This window comes from Cicer arietinum, unplaced genomic scaffold (assembly GCF_000331145.2).
Source record: "Cicer arietinum cultivar CDC Frontier isolate Library 1 unplaced genomic scaffold, Cicar.CDCFrontier_v2.0 Ca_scaffold_6354_v2.0, whole genome shotgun sequence".
Classification (NCBI taxonomy): Eukaryota; Viridiplantae; Streptophyta; class Magnoliopsida; order Fabales; family Fabaceae; genus Cicer; species Cicer arietinum.
The window spans coordinates 1-16412 of NW_027340001.1; the positions used below are offsets into that span (position 1 = coordinate 1).

General features: G+C 37.2%; 1 protein-coding gene across 1 annotated transcript; it reads right to left on the reverse strand.

The window, feature by feature from the left end:
* Positions 1-12518: 12518 nt before the first annotated feature.
* Positions 12519-12887, reverse strand: LOC140919216 (secreted RxLR effector protein 161-like). The gene has a single exon (XM_073364809.1). The coding sequence runs from the start codon at positions 12885-12887 to the stop codon at positions 12519-12521; it is 369 nt and encodes a 122-aa protein (XP_073220910.1).
* Between the last annotated feature and the right edge of the window lie 3525 nt (positions 12888-16412).

Here is a 16412-nt window from a genome sequence, read left to right on the forward strand (position 1 = left end):
AAAAGAAAAAGCGGGAATCGTAAATGTACCACCTATCACGGGTCAGTACAGTTTACCGAGGTGTCACCTATCACGGGTCAACACGATTTACTAAAAGAAAAAGCGGGAATCGTAAATGTACCACCTATCACGGGTCAGTACAGTTACCATGGTGTCACCTATCACGGGTCAACACGATTTACTAAAAGAAAAAGCGGGAATCGTAAATGTACCACCTATCACGGGTCAGTACAGTTTACCGAGGTGTCACCTATCACGGGTCAACACGATTTACTAAAAGAAAAAGCGGGAATCGTAAATGTACCACCTATCACGGGTCAGTACAGTTTACCGAGGTGTCACCTATCACGGGTCAACACGATTTACTAAAAGAAAAAGCGGGAATCGTAAATGTACCACCTATCACGGGTCAGTACAGTTACCATGGTGTCACCTATCACGGGTCAACACGATTTACTAAAAGAAAAAGCGGGAATCGTAAATGTACCACCTATCACGGGTCAGTACAGTTTACCGAGGTGTCACCTATCACGGGTCAACACGATTTACTAAAAGAAAAAGCGGGAATCGTAAACGTACCGCCTATCACAGACTAGTACTGTTTACCGAGGTGCTGTAAGACCCATAATTTTAAAGTACCATTTATGAATTTTTGGTGTATTTTGGATTTTGGCTCGGAGGCTTTTAAGGCAAAGTTAATAATATTTTGGAGATATTTATTAAAAGTAAGTAATATATATATATGTAAATATATATTTATGTTTATATGTGTTTGTTTGGGGGGAAAAAGAAAGGAAAACTAGAAGGAAGGAAAAGGAAAAGAAAATAATATATAAAGGAAGGAAGGAAAAAGGAAGAAAGGAAAAACAAAGGAAAGAAAAAGAAAGGAAGGAAAATTTCAAAACTTCATCTTCTTCCTCTAACCGTGACCCATTTTTCTCCTTTCTCCCATTTTCAGTTTCGTCGCTTTCTTTTCTTCAAAACTAGTAACCCAAGGTTGGGTGAGAGTTAGATCAAGGTTTTCGCAACTCCACTCTTCCTATTTGATTCGAAAAGGAAGAAAAACGGTTTTTGAGATCCAAACACAAACCCCTCCTTTTCTTCTAGATCCAAACCTCATTTCTCGAAGAGATAGAAGGGAAAGTTGCTCACCACCACACTACGGTGCTAGTGAACTAATTTGGAAGCGGCGTTGCGAGCGAAGATTTTACCGAAATTACTCGCGGTACCGGAAACGCACGTTAAAGCTAACGTTGAGGTAAGGGCTCCTTCCAAACTTCTAGTTTGCATTAGGGACTTATCTGTGGTTGTGTGGGAAGGAATTTGTTAGGGTTAAATGTATCGATTTGGGGAAAAACGAAACTAGTGCGTTATGGGTAAAAACCTTAGAGTTAGGTTTTGTTTATAATGATGAATGTTTCGTGGTAAATGAATTTGAATGTCATTGTGTATGATTATGAGTAAATGAAATTTGATGTATCTGGGTGTTATGTTGCGTGATTTGTGTTCGTTGTATTTGGTGTGTTCGTACTTGATGTTTGTTAATTGGTGTGGTTGTTGTGAATTATGGTTTGAATGTGAAAGAATGTTTGAATTTGTTTCTGTGGAATTTGAAAACCATTAGAGTTAAACGAGTATTAAAAATGGGGAATCTTTTAATACCTCGGTTTACTTAATGTGTATTTGAGGAAAATGTTTAAGTTAACTGGGCGTTGAGAATGGGGAATCTCTTAATGTCTCGGTTACTTAACTATCGTTTTTGAAAATCGTTTCGGTAAATGAGTATTAAGAATGGGGAATCTCTTAATGACTCGTTTACTGAATGTTTTGCGAGAAAATCGTTTAAGTCAAAAGTATATTAAGAATGGGGAATCTCTTAATATGACTGTTTGCTTAACGTTTTGTTTTGAAAATCATTAAGTTAAATCGGTATTAAGAACGGGGAATCTCTTAATGACTTATTTAATTAATGTTGTTTGAAAGTCGTTTAAGTTAAATGGGTATTAAAAATGGGGAATCTTTTAATATCTGCATTTGCTTAACGATTGTTGTGAATGGAGTCTGTGTATGCTCATGCATTTCATTTGGTAAATTGTGTCGACCCGTGATAGGTGACACCTTGGTAAACTGTACTGACCCGTGATAGGTGGTACGTTTACGATTTACTATTTAGTAATTCGTGTTGACCCGTGATAGGTGACACCATGGTAACTGTACTGACCCGTGATAGGTGGTACATTTACGATTTATATTTTTGGTGAATTGTGCTGACCCGTGATAGGTGGCACCTTGGTAAACTGTACGGACCCGTGATAGGTTGTACGTTTGCGATTTATATTTTAGTAAATCGTGTTGACCCGTGATAGGTGACACCATGGTAACTGTACTGACCCGTGATAGGTGGTACATTTACGATTCCCGCTTTTTCTTTTAGTAAATCGTGTTGACCCGTGATAGGTGACACCTCGGTAAACTGTACTGACCCGTGATAGGTGGTACGTTTATGATTTACGCATTTTAGTAAATCGTGCTGACCCGTGATAGGTGGCACCTCGGTAATTGGTACTTTGGCCTGCGATAGGCGGTACAATTATGATTTACGGCCCTTCGAGGAGGGTTTTGGTTTGGAATTCCGAGTCCATGCATTTTGGCATATACGCATTGCATTAGGGTGCCTGGCACGCGAGTCATGTTTGATTTGAGTTTATGATTGAGTGATTCGAATTTTGATTTATCGTGATAACTGAGATGAAGGTGTTAAGTGCTATGTGTTGTGTATTGTGTGTGAGTATGATGGTTATCGAACCTTTGTGTGTCGTAGTAATCGCGTAGAAATTGCTAAGTGTTAAGTGGTGAACTTGATTAGGAATGACTTAGGTTAATTCATGAATTTTTGGAAAACTGATCAGGGAAATCGATTTCCCAATCGATTGGATGGGTAAACAGGGACTTGGCCAATTCACAAAATCGATTAGCCAATCGATTTTGTAAATCAGCCTTTTTAAAATCCCTTTCGAAATCGATTGCCCAATCGATTAGGCCTTAAGTCAGGGGCTCAGGAACCAATCAATCGATTTACCAATCGATTGAATTCAGCCCAGGATTCTGTTTTCATTAAGAATCCCTCACCAAATCGATTAGGAAATCGATTGGCTCGAAACCAGGGGCTCAGGAACCAATCAATCGATTTACCAATCGATTGAATTCAGCCCAGGATTCTGTTTTCATTAAAAATCTTCACCCCAATCGATTGCCCAATCGATTGGCTCAGTGAAAATCCTCATTTTTAGTTGTATGATTAATTGCTCATGAATCTATCCATGTTTTGTTTTATCATGTGTTAATTAGGAGATCGAGAACTGCATTTTACCTTCATTTTCATTGGCAATGTACTGTATGAACTTTTCGCACATGGAAAATCCTGTTAAGATGCATGCTTAGTTAAAAAGTTGTTTTGAGCATTCAAAAACTTAATTGCTATGTGTTAACTGTTATTTTCTGGTTGGTGACCCTTTACACTATTGTGGAAATCTGGGCTTTGCCCTCAGATGAGAGTCAGGACGGCCCTACTGGTTCGTACCCTACGGACAGGGATGGAGATGGGAATGCTTGACTGCGGTTGTGTTAGGAGGATCTCACGGGGCGCGTGGAGATTACTCAGGGTGTATAGTTTTTGGTAGGATGATCAGATTAGGATGATGTATAGGGACTAGGGGTCCTTCTTTTTGGTTTGGAGTATTTTAGTTTTGGAAAACTGTACTTATACAAATATTATCAGTTTTATATCATCTTTGAATGGGTTCCATGTACCATTTGATGTTTATGTAGAAATGTTTTGGATTTGTAATTGGAGAAACTTTTCCGCTGCTTGTAAATTATAATGACTCAATTATTTATCCAAAAGCATTTCCTGATTTATTTCCTTGTTCGTTTTTAATTACTTTTAAAAAAAAATATACCCTCGCTTTGAAAAACGGGGTGTTACATTGTGGTATCAGAGCATAGGTTTAGTTTTCTTTGGGAGCTGTGGAACCTTGGTTATAGATTGTAGGTCGACCTATAAGTTAGGAGTTATTATCTGATCATGTGTCGGTTTAGGTGACTTGAGTTGTCAAGTCCAATTTAATTGTGTGTTGTTAGACGGACGTTAGTTTAGAATTTTTTGAAGTAGTGTTAAAACTCTACTTGATGATGGTTCTTATAGGAAACCATGCCGCCCAGAAGGAATGACGCTCCGAGAGCCAACGCTAGGAATGACCAAATGGCGGAGGCTATGAACAACATGGCTGCTTCTGTCGCTGCACAGACCGCTGCCAAGACTCAACGGGATCTTGAAAAGAGGGGAAGAGAGATCCGTGCTGCAGAATCAAGAGGGTTGGAAGACTTCCGTCGTTACAATCCTCCTAAGTTCAAGGGGGATGAGGGTTCAGAGAAGGCGGATCAATGGATCCAAGAAGTGGAGAAAATCTTTGATATGATTAACTGCCAGGCTGGAGTGAAGGTCAGCTATGCCACGTATATGTTGCTAGGGGATGCTGAATACTGGTGGAGGAGTGCAAGGTTGTTGATGGGAGCAGCCCACGAGGAGGTGAACTGGGAATCGTTCAAAAGAAAGTTTTTAGACAAATACTTTCCGATGAGTACCAGGACTAAGTTGGGTGACGACTTTCTGAAACTTCACCAGGGGAGCCTGACTGTGGGCGAGTATGCTGCTAAATTTGAATCACTATCGAGGCATTTCAGGTTCTTCCGTGAAGAAATTGATGAACCGTTCATGTGTCATCGTTTCCAAGACGGATTGAAGTATGAGATTCAAGATTCCGTCTTACCTTTGGGAATTCAACGTTTCCAAGCGCTGGTAGAGAAATGTAGAGAAGTGGAAGATATGAAGAACAAGAGGGCTAGCCGAGTTGGGAATTTTAATTCGGGAGGCCCTAGTCGGGCGACTTATCAGAATAGGGGAAAACAAGTGGCTAAACCTTATAATCGCCCCCAGAATAACAACGGTGGACCGAGTCGCCCAGGGAACCAGAATTTCGGAAGGCAAATGGGGCAAGTGCTTCGATGTTTCCGATGTGGGAAAGAAGGACACTATGCTAGTGCTTGTACCACTAACATCCCCATCTGTCACAATTGTCAGAAGTCGGGGCACATGGCAAGGGAGTGCACGGCTCCAAAGGTGGAACCAGTGGTGAATGTAGCTAGGGCTACCCGTCCTACTGCTAGAGGACGCATTTATTGTGTGAATGCTGAAGAGGGAAATCCATCTGGTAATCTGATTCAGCGTGATTGTGAGATTGCAGGTAACACTCTAACTGCACTCTTTGATTCGGGGGCAACCCATTCCTTCATTGCTATGGACTGTGTGAATCGCTTGAAGTTATCTGTGTCTGCTTTACCTTTTGATTTGGTTGTTTCCACGCCTGCTAAGACCTTAACCGTAAATTCAGCATGTTTACATTGTCGAATGACTATTCAGAATAGGGATTTCTTGGTTAATCTAATTTGTTTACCGCTACAATCACTCGAGGTCATCCTCGGTATGGATTGGATGTCTTATCACTATGTGATCTTGGATTGTGCTCGGAAATTGGTTCTTTTCCCCGAACCAGGAGTTGTTAAGTATTTAGCTGCTAACAAACTCCGAGTGTCGCTAAGTGAAGGGACTCATGAGTTTTTGTCTCTAGCACTATGAGGTCAAGATTGGTGCATTTCTTGTACCAAATTCCCAGATTTATAGTGCCAACAAGGTATCTAAAAATCCTTTTGACTGCAGTGAGATGGGATTCTTTAGGAGAGGATTGAAATCTTGCACAAAGACCGACTGCAAAGACTATGTCCGACCTGCTGGCTGTTAGATACAACAATGATCCTATCATTCCTCTGTACTCCTTTTCAGATATTGGAGTTCCTTCATCATCTTTGTGGAGTATGCTGGATGGGTGCATAGGAGTTCCCATACTCTTGGCTGAACTCATGTTATATTTTTTGAGCAAATCCTTGGTGTATTTTTCTTGAGATATAAAAATACCATCCTCTCGTTGTTTGATTTGTAAACCAAGGAAGAATTTTAATTCCCTCATCATACTCATCTCAAACTCACTTTGCATAAGATTTGAGAAATCTTTACACATCTTTTCATTTGTGGATCCAAAGATTATTTCATCGACATAAATTTGAACAATTAATAAATCCTTCTCAAGTGTCTTCTTAAAAAGAGTAGTATCAATATGTCCTCTAATGAATCCATTTTCTTTTAGAAAAGAACTTAACCTCTCATACCAAACTCTAAGAGCTTGCTTTAAACCATAAAGAGCTTTTGAGAGTTTGAACACATGGTTTGATCGTTTTTCATCCTCAAATCCAGGAGGTTGATGAACATACACTTCTTCGTTTAAGAACCCATTCAAAAAGGCACTTTTCCCATCCATTTGAAATAGTTTTATACCTTTATGAGTAGCATAAGCTAAGAGGATTCTTATTGCTTCAAGTCTTGCTACGGGTGCAAACATTTCATCATAATCTATTCCTTCTTGTTGATTGTACCCTTGTGCCACTAGTCTTGCTTTATTTCTAATGACTTCTCCATCCTCATTTAGTTTGTTTCTAAATATCCATTTAGTTCCAATAATAGATTTGTCCAGAGGATGGGGTACAAGATTCCATACCTTGTTTCTTTCAAATTGTGAGAGTTCTTCCATCATAGCTTCAACCCATGATTTGTCACCAATAGCTTGATCAACCGTCTTGGGTTCAACTTGTGATATCATGGCCATGTTGGTAGTATTTTCCCTTAGAGAGTTTCTGGTTCTCACACCATCTGCAGTATTTCCATTGACTAGATCTAGAGGATGATGCGTGGCTATTTTCCATCCTCTTAGAAGTTGCTGAGAGGTTGGGTCAGACTCATCCTCTGCGTGAGGACCGGGTACTTGAGAGGATGATTTTTCATCTTCTTCATCCTTATCCATTTTCTCTAAACACAAGTCATCAAACTCATCAAAAATGACATCCATGGATTCCTCTACAGTTTGAGTCCTAAGATTATATATTCTATAACCTTTTGACGTTGTGGAGTATCCTAGAAAAATTCCTTTATCAGATTTTGGATCAAACTTTCCCAAATTTTCTTTATTATTTAGAATGTAGCAATAACACCCAAACATGTGAAAATAGGAAATATTTGGTTTGCTCCCTTTCCATAATTCATATGGAGTTTTGTTTAAAATTTTTCTAATGGATGCACGATTTGAAACATAACAAGCAGTGTTGATGGCTTCGGCCCAAAAATATTTTTCAATATTGGCTTCATTTAAAATAGTTCTAGCCATTTCTTGTAAAGTTCTATTTTTCCTTTCAACAACCCCATTTTGTTGGGGAGTTCTTGGACAAGAAAAGTTGTGAGAAATACCATTTTCTTCACAAAGATTTTTAAAAGATTCATTTTCAAATTCACCTCCATGGTCACTTCTCACCGAGACAATTTTTGATCCTTTTTCATTTTGAATCTTTTTGCAAAAATGGTGGAATGCCTCAAAGGCTTCATCTTTGTGTTTTAAAAATAGAACCCAAGTAAAACGAGAAAAATCATCAACAATTACAAAGCCATATCTTTTTCCACTAAGACTTGGAGTTTTGATAGGACCAAAAAGATCAATGTGAATGAGTTCAAGAGGATGATTTGTTGAAACAAAGTTTTTAGAGTGAAAACTACTTTTAACTTGTTTTCCTTTCACACAAGCTTCACAAACTTTGTCTTTTTCAAAATTAATTTTTGGAAGTCCTTTTACTAATTCTAAATTTGCTAATTTAGAAATAGTGTTTAAGCTTGTGTGACCGACTCGTTTGTGCCAAATCCATTTTTCTTTTTCAATGGAAACAAAACAAGATTCAGTGGGTAAATCATCAAGATAAAGTTCATATAAATTCTTTTTTCTAAACCTGGAAAAGAAAACTCTACCCGAGGATGAGTGCTTAACCTCACATAGAGTAGGCTTGAAAATAACTTCAAAACCACTATCACATAATTGACTAATGCTTAGTAAGTTATGTTTTAAGCCATCCACATACTGAACATTTTCAATTTTTGCAGAATTATTCTTACCAATAATATATGTTCCTTTCATTTGAGCTTTATCATTATTACCAAATATGACTGATCCTCCATCCTTTATCTCCAATCACACGAAGCATTGCTTATCCCCTGTCATATGCCTTGAGCAACCACTGTCCAAGTACCAAGGCTTTCTTTTGTTGATTAGAGGATGAACTTGTATTAGAGTTTAAAAGAGACTTAGGTACCCATATAGCATTGGGTCCTTATTGGTTAGTTTTTCCTCTTGTGAGAACCTTCCTTTTGTGATAACAAATAGAATCATGGTGCCCAAGTTTACTACAGAATGACCATGCTGACTTGACATTGTTAGCTTTCTTCTTAACATAACAAATTTTGGAAGTATGCCTAAGTTTTTTGCAAAAGGTGCATTTTGGCCTATCCTTTTGTTTTTTAGGCAAGAAGAAATTTTCATACAATTTCTGTTTTTGAGAACTTTTAAAACCAATACCAGGCTTGTCAAATATTCCTGATTGAGACCCCATTATCTTTTGAAATGTTTATGTAGATTTGACAAAGTTGGAAATATTATTTTTTAGTTCCCTAACCTCGGTTTTCAAAATTTCTTTTTCTGTATCCTCGTTAGGAGGATGAGTTTCAACTATTCTCTCGTTAAGAATTTTTTGTTTCTCATAATTTTGAAAATGAGATTGCTTAAATCTTGAATGATTTTAACATATTCATCATTCTTTTTCCGAAGCTCCTCATTTTGTTTCTTTATCTCAACAAGTTGGTTTTTTTTAAATATGCATGTTTGAGATAAAGTGTTTGAGTCATTCAAGAGGCTATCAAATTCAATTTCTAATTGTTCACAATTAGGACATAGATCAGAAATACTTACCTTTTCAATTTTTGATTTTGTCATGAGACAGAGGTTGGCCTCTTCTTCCTTTTCTTGCTCCGAGGATGACTCGTCACTATCATCCCAAGTAATCATCATGGATTTGTTTTTGTATGGAAATTTTCTAGAGTTCCTTTTGTTGAGAGGACACTCAGTTTTATAGTGTCCCATCTTGTTGCATCCATAACAAGTTATTTGACTTTTGTCAATTTTTTCTTTTTGAGGAGGTCCTCTATTCTGTCCTCTTCTGCTTAACATCCTCTGAATTTTTCTGGAAATCAGAACGAGGTCATCCTCATCCTCAGATAGAGGATACTCTGCGTTTTCCTTTGTTATGACATCTTCATTCTTCTTGGAGGATGAGCTTTCTGTTTGGCTGGTTTTTAGAGCAATCATTCTTCCCTTTTTGTTTGGTTTATCAGCCAACAACAATGGTTCATGAGCTCTTAGAGTTCCAACCAAATCTTCTAATTTCATGTTGGTCAAATCTCTTGCTTCTTTAATGGCAGTTACCATTGGCCTCCATTCTTTTGGTAAACTTCTTAGGATTTTTCTTATCCTTTTTTGAACGGAGTATACCTTTCCAAGAGATCTCAAGTTATTTAATATGATGGTTAACCTTGAGAACATTTCATCAATAGTTTCATCCTCCTTCATTTTGAACAGTTCGAAATCTCTTACTCCCATGTTTATCCTTGCTTCTTTTACATGGCTTGATCCTTCAGGATGGATCCTTAGAGTATCCCAGAGCTCCTTAGCGTTTTTGCATTCTTCAACTCTGTCATACTCTTCCCTGCTCAAAGCACACATTAGAAATAAATGAGCTTTAGAGTTTAGGAGTACCTTTGCATTTTCATCAGCCGTCCATTGTGCTTGAGGTTTCTCATCGGAGGTTGCATCTGCATTATTGGTTATGATGACATGATCTCCATTTTCCACCACAGATCACATGTAGTTGTCTTGTGATATGAGAAATAGCCTCATCTTACCTTTCCAGTGGTAGTAGTCTGTACCATCAAAGTAGGGAGGTCGGCTCGATGATCCTCCTTCAGGAATGTACTTAGCTTTTGACATTTTTCTTTTAGGATCTTTTTCTCTTACACTGTTAGGTGTATTTTTTAGAGAACCTTGCTCTGATGCCAATTGATGTAGCTAAATATCACTAGAAGGGGATTGAATAGGGATTTTGCTGTTTAAAAATAATTTTGAAGAGATTGTAAAACTATCCTCTCACTGAGGATGGATTTTTTCAACCCTTTAGTTTTGACTTAAGCAAAAGAGTAAAATAAGAATATGAGAGAGACACACACAATTTTATACTGGTTCACCCAAAGATGGCTACGTCCAGTGCTCACACCCTTGTGAGATTTCACTAACTTTCAAACAGATCAACCTCTCGCTGAGGATGATTACAAACTGTGTATTCTCAAGCTTCACCAAGCTTACAATAAATTTTCAAATATTTCCAAGCTTCACTCACTAGGAAATTACAAAGTAGTATGAGAGTGATTGATACTTAATACTTTCTCAAAGGATATACAAAGATATAGTGTAGGATCAAAGAAAGTAAGAAATGAGGATGTGATTTGCTCTTGATAGCTTTAAGATGCTTGATCTTTTTTATGAAATTGTGTTGTGTGTCTTCCAATGGAGATCTGGAGATTTTCCACTTTGCAACCCATCCTCGCGTGGTGTTCTTGATCATATGCCATCCTCACGTGGTTTTCCAGATCATATGCCATCCTCACGTGGTTTTCCATCCTCATGCCAGAATCATACTTTCCTTCTTTTTGCCTTAATGATTAATAACCTATTATCTTATATGAATACACTCAAGAGCACATGTTAGTCATTAACCACAATCATAATCTCTTAAGTAATTTTGTTATCATTAAAATCATTTGAGAGATTTTGTCTCAACAGTTGAGCCCATTTCTCTTTGAAGAGCTTTGAGATTTTGGAAGGGATGAGAGGAGGATTGTGAAGTTTGGATTTTTTGGATGAAGGAGAACATTGTGGGGAAGATTCTGAGGTTGGGACGGGGAACATTCTGGAGTGAGAGAACATTTTGTTTTTGGTGAGGGAGAGGGTTTATGGATTGGAGAACATTCTTGAATCGAGGAACGTTATGGGTTTGGCGAGGGTGAGGATTCACGGACTAGAGAATGTTCTTGAACTAGAGAATGTTATGGGTTTGGTGAAGGAAAGGGTTCACGGGTCAGGGAACGTTCTTGAACTGAAGAACATTCTAGAGAAGGGGGTCAGCATTTCTCAGTTTATGTTTAGGGGCAGTTGATTTCCTTCTCTATGGGTTTTCTAAGATTATTTTTTACTAGGAATTGAGAGAGTGTTATGATGGTTTTTATTTTCAAGGATCGTGGTGTTGGTTTGGTGGTTTTAAGAGAAGGCTAAGATGGTTTTGTAAAAGAAAAAAAAAATTCATTGATCAATCTCTGTTTTTGGTTTGGTGGTGTTGATTGAGAAGGTTCAAACGAAAATGATGATTTAGATGGGGTGATAGGATTTGAGGGTTTTGTTGGAGTCGTGTGTGGAGGCGTTTCAGATGATTCATCAGTTTCAGAATCAGAGATAATGAAGAATGTTGGTTTGGTGTTTGGGGCTTTTGAAGTTCCAATTCATGACTGGACATGCATAGAATGCCTTTTGGCTGCTGTAAGATTGTGGAGGAACTTGAATGAGGTTTGGAGGAGGACATGTGTAGAGAGGTGGAAGGGCCGTGGGCACAGGATTTGGGTTAATGGGGTTAGGGTTTGATTATGGGGATGATGAAAGGTAATCTGAGAAGGTTGTATCAGAAGAAATTGTTGGTGGAGTTGATCTTGGTGGTGGAGAAGGTGAACGTTTCATGGAGATTGATGATGGTGTGTTGGGACATGCGTTTTTGCGTGCAGATGTCTTAGTGCATGCCATTGTTGTGTTTTGAGAAAAGGATTTGGAGAAAACAGAGTTGAGGGAAAATGAAGGGTTTTGGTGTGGTTTAGTTTACAACAGAGCTTTTTATTTGGAAAAGAAAATGCAATGATGATTTGAATCTAGGGAAGGAAAAGAAATTGGGGGCGGGAAGTCACTTGCAAGCGTGTCAGTGCACTTTTTGAAGACAAGAAGACACATGCATTAAATGCCAAGATTTGACTTTTTTGCGCAAGAGAGAAAGTGACGACGCATAGGAGAATGTTGGTTGAAAAACGGAGAACGATGTCTGGAAAACGGAGATTGATGAACATTCTCCATTTTCTACAGAAACATAATTTATCTCGAATTTTCTGGATTTTTCACAATTTTCAGTTTTTCTTTGATCAAATTGAAAATATCATCAACTAGAGGCTTTGTAAAAACGTTAGCAAGCTGATTTTGAGTATCAACAAAGATTAATTCAATATCTTTCTTGTTAATATGATCACAAATTAAACGATGCTTTATTTCAATATGTTTTAATCTAGAGTGCTGAATTGGATTTTTAGATAAATTGATTGCACTAGTATTATCACAGTAAATTGGAATGCTTGAGTAACTTACAGAGAAGTCTTCAAGTTGATTTTTAATCTAAAGAACTTGTGAGCAACAATTTGCTACTGAGACATATTCAATTTCGGTGGTTGATAAAGCTATTGTATTTTGTTTCCTGCTAGACCAACTTATCAATGCTTCACCTAAGAAAAGACATGCTCCACTAGTGATCTTTCTTTCAATTTTATCTCCAGCGTAATCAACGTCGCAGTATGCTATAAGATCAAAATGAGAACATTTTCTATACAAAAGGCCAATATCAGTAGTTCCAACAAGATATCTAAAAATTCGTTTTACTGCAGTTAAATGAGATTCCTTTAGTGCTGATTGAAATCTAGCACATAATCCTACTGTGAATACGATCTCAGGCCTACTGGCAGTTAGATAAAGCAAAGAACCAATCATTCCTCTATATTCCTTTTCTGAAACAGATTTTCAATTTTCATCTTTGTCTAATGAAGATGATGGATGCATGGGAGTAGCCATAATTTTTTATTCATTCATTTTGTACATAGTTAAGAGACCTTTAATGTATTTTTCTTGACAAATAAAAATACCATTTTCATATTGTTTAATTTGCAATCCAAGAAAAGAACTTAATACTCCCATCATGCTCATTTAAAATTCACTTTGCATGAGTTTTGAAAATCCTTCACACATTTTTTTTCATTTGTTGATCCAAAGATGATATCATTAACATATACTTGAACAATAAGTCAATAAGTTAATCTTTCATACCAAGCTCTTGGTGCTTGTTTTAATCCATATAGAGCTTTGGTAAGTTTGAAAACATGATTTGGTTTTGATTGATCCTCAAAGTCAAATAAGTTGTTTTAGATAAACTTGTTCATTTAAAAAACCATTTAAAAATGCACTTTTAACATCCATTTGAAACAACTTAACAAGTTTATGAGATGCATATGTGATGACTCTTCATCATGTGCATATTTTCCCACTATTTTAGTCTTATTTATCCTCAATTATTAGTTAAATTAAGGATTTATTTGATATATTTTGTTGATTTTTGTTCTTTGGGTTAAATTAAATGTTTTATGTTTTATTTTAGTGATTAAGTAGGAATTTTTCGTAATTTTACATTGCATTGTGTTTTGGTGCAGTGCTGAATTTTTGTGAGAAATCAACATGACACATGTAGAGTATTTCAGCCATATCGGGAGTTGTAGATGTCCAATTGGAGTCAAACCAAATGCAAATGAAAGCTAGGATCCACAGCTACAACTTTCATGAAGACACCGGAACCAAATTCAGATTCGAAAGAGGCGAAACATGCAATATACGCTGGACAGCAGATGCTGAGCGCTAGAGCGCGCCCAAGCGCAAGCCAAGCGCTTTTTCCCAGCATTCGCCACTGCCGATACGCGCCCGAGCGCGCCCAAGCGCAAGCCAAGCGCTTTTTCCAGCATCTGCTACTGCCCAAACGCGCCCAAGCGCGTCGTTTCTAACGCGATTGAAGCAGTTTTATCAAGAATCATCCATGAATCATTCTTGTAATTCTTCTTTAATCCTTATCTTTTGTATCTCTGTCATGAGTAACTAAACCCTATTTGTTAGGGATGAGTGTAACCAGATGAAACCCTTATTTTTCTGATTTGATTTCTAGTTATATGAATGAGTTTATTGAATTATTTTTCTCATCTCTGTGCTTAATGCTTTTTATTGCTTGATCAACATTAAAATGTTCTACGATTTGTATTTTGAAACGGAAGTGGACTTTACAAATGCTTGAGATGAGAAATTCATGAATTTGTAGTCTAGACATAGGTGCAGGTCATGAAACCAATTAAATTAGTTGCAAAGCAATAATTTACAAGAGAATTTCTATACGGTAATGCTTAATTCTAATCTTAAATCTACTAAGGAATTAGGGGTTACTTTGGAATTAAAGGTTCTGTCACTAAGACATTAGGGCAAGAATAATAAAGAGAATTCGGTAATAATTCAATAAAGGATTTCAATAACTAGGATCAAATTAGACACCAAGGTTGGATTCGAAGTGAAACTCAACCCTGACATTTTTCTCAATTTATAAAAGATCAATTTTACTACTGCTGTCAATTTTAAATATTATTTCAATCAACTTGGGAACCTTTTGTTCAATTTTAGTAACTAAATATAATTCAATAGTAAAACGCAATCCTTGAGTTCGACACTCGGTACTACCGTTTTATTATTACTTGCAACGATTCAGTACACTTGCTGGAACGCTATCAAGAAGTATACGAATAGCGTCTAACCTTTCAACTGGAGCAAAATTTTCATCGTAGTCTATACCTTCTTGTTGGTTATAGCTTTGAGCAACTAATCTTGCTTTGTTCCTTACAACCTTACCTTCTTCATCTATTTTGTTTCTGAAAACCCAACGTGTACCAATGATTGTTTGATCTTGTGGGTCAGGTACCGAGGTCTAGACCTCATTTTTTTCGAACTACAACAGTTTTTCCTTCATGGCTTCAATCCAAGATTGATCTACTATGGCTTCTTTAATTAATTTTTGTTCAATTTGAGATACCATTGCCACGTTGTTTTCATCATTCTTGAATGATTTTCTTGTTTGAATCCTATCAGTCGTGTGTCCAATGATTTGTGTTTGAGGATGGTCTTCAATTGCTCTCCAGCTTTTTGGTGGAGAATGAAACGAAGATTGTTTATCAATCTCTGTTTCCTGCAGATTGTTCTGTTGTTGCAGACCATATTGAACTTCTTCTTCCTCATCTTTTTTACTCAAACCCAAATCATCAAATAATATATGCATACTAATTTCTACAACTTTAGTCCCTAGATTAAACACTCTATAGCCTTTAGAATTAGTTAAATAGCCTAAGAAGATTGATTTGTCTGATTTTGATCAAAGTTTCGCCTCCCTAGGCTTATTCTAATCCAATTAGTGTTATTAACCAATCTTGTGCATCCAATAAGTTCATTTGTGTCATTGGATGAACATTTAGGTCATTTTCGTCCTCCCTAGGCTTATTCTTGTCCAATTAGGGTTTTTAACCAATCTTGTGCATCCAATAAGTGTGTTTGTGTCATTGGATGAACATTTAGGTCATTTTCGTCCTCCCTAGGCTTATTCTTGTCCAATTAGGGTTTTTAACCAATCTTGTGCATCCAATAAGTGTGTTTGTGTCATTGGATGAACATTTAGGTCATTTTCGTCCTCCCTAGGCTTATTCTTGTCCAATTAGGGTTTTTAACCAATCTTGTGCATCCAATAAGTGTGTTTGTGTCATTGGATGAACATTTAGGTCATTTTCGTCCTCCCTAGGCTTATTCTTGTCCAATTAGGGTTTTTAACCAATCTTGTGCATCCAATAAGTGTGTTTGTGTCATTGGATGAACATTTAGGTCATTTTCGTCCTCCCTAGGCTTATTCTTGTCCAATTAGGGTTTTTAACCAATCTTGTGCATCCAATAAGTGTGTTTGTGTCATTGGATGAACATTTAGGTCATTTTCGTCCTCCCTAGGCTTATTCTTGTCCAATTAGGGTTTTTAACCAATCTTGTGCATCCAATAAGTGTGTTTGTGTCATTGGATGAACATTTAGGTCATTTTCGTCCTCCCTAGGCTTATTCTTGTCCAATTAGGGTTTTTAACCAATCTTGTGCATCCAATAAGTGTGTTTGTGTCATTGGATGAACATTTAGGTCATTTTCGTCCACCATAGGCTTATTCTTGTGCAATTACGGTTTTTAACCAATCTTGTGCATCCATTCAGTTCATTTGTGTAATTGGATGAACATTTAGGTCATTTTCGTCCTCCCTAGCCTTATTCTTGTCCAATTAGGGTTTTTAACCAATCTTGTGCATCCAATAAGTTCATTTGTGTCATTGGATGAACATTTAGGTCATTTTCATCCTCCCTAGGCTTATTCTAATCCAATTAGGGTTTTTAACCAATCTTGTGCATC

What these genes read in the sequence shown, in the direction of transcription:
- LOC140919216 (XM_073364809.1), bottom strand. Translation starts at nt 12,887, where the DNA reads ATGATTGGTTCTTTGCTTTATCTAACTGCCAGTAGGCCTGAGATCGTA.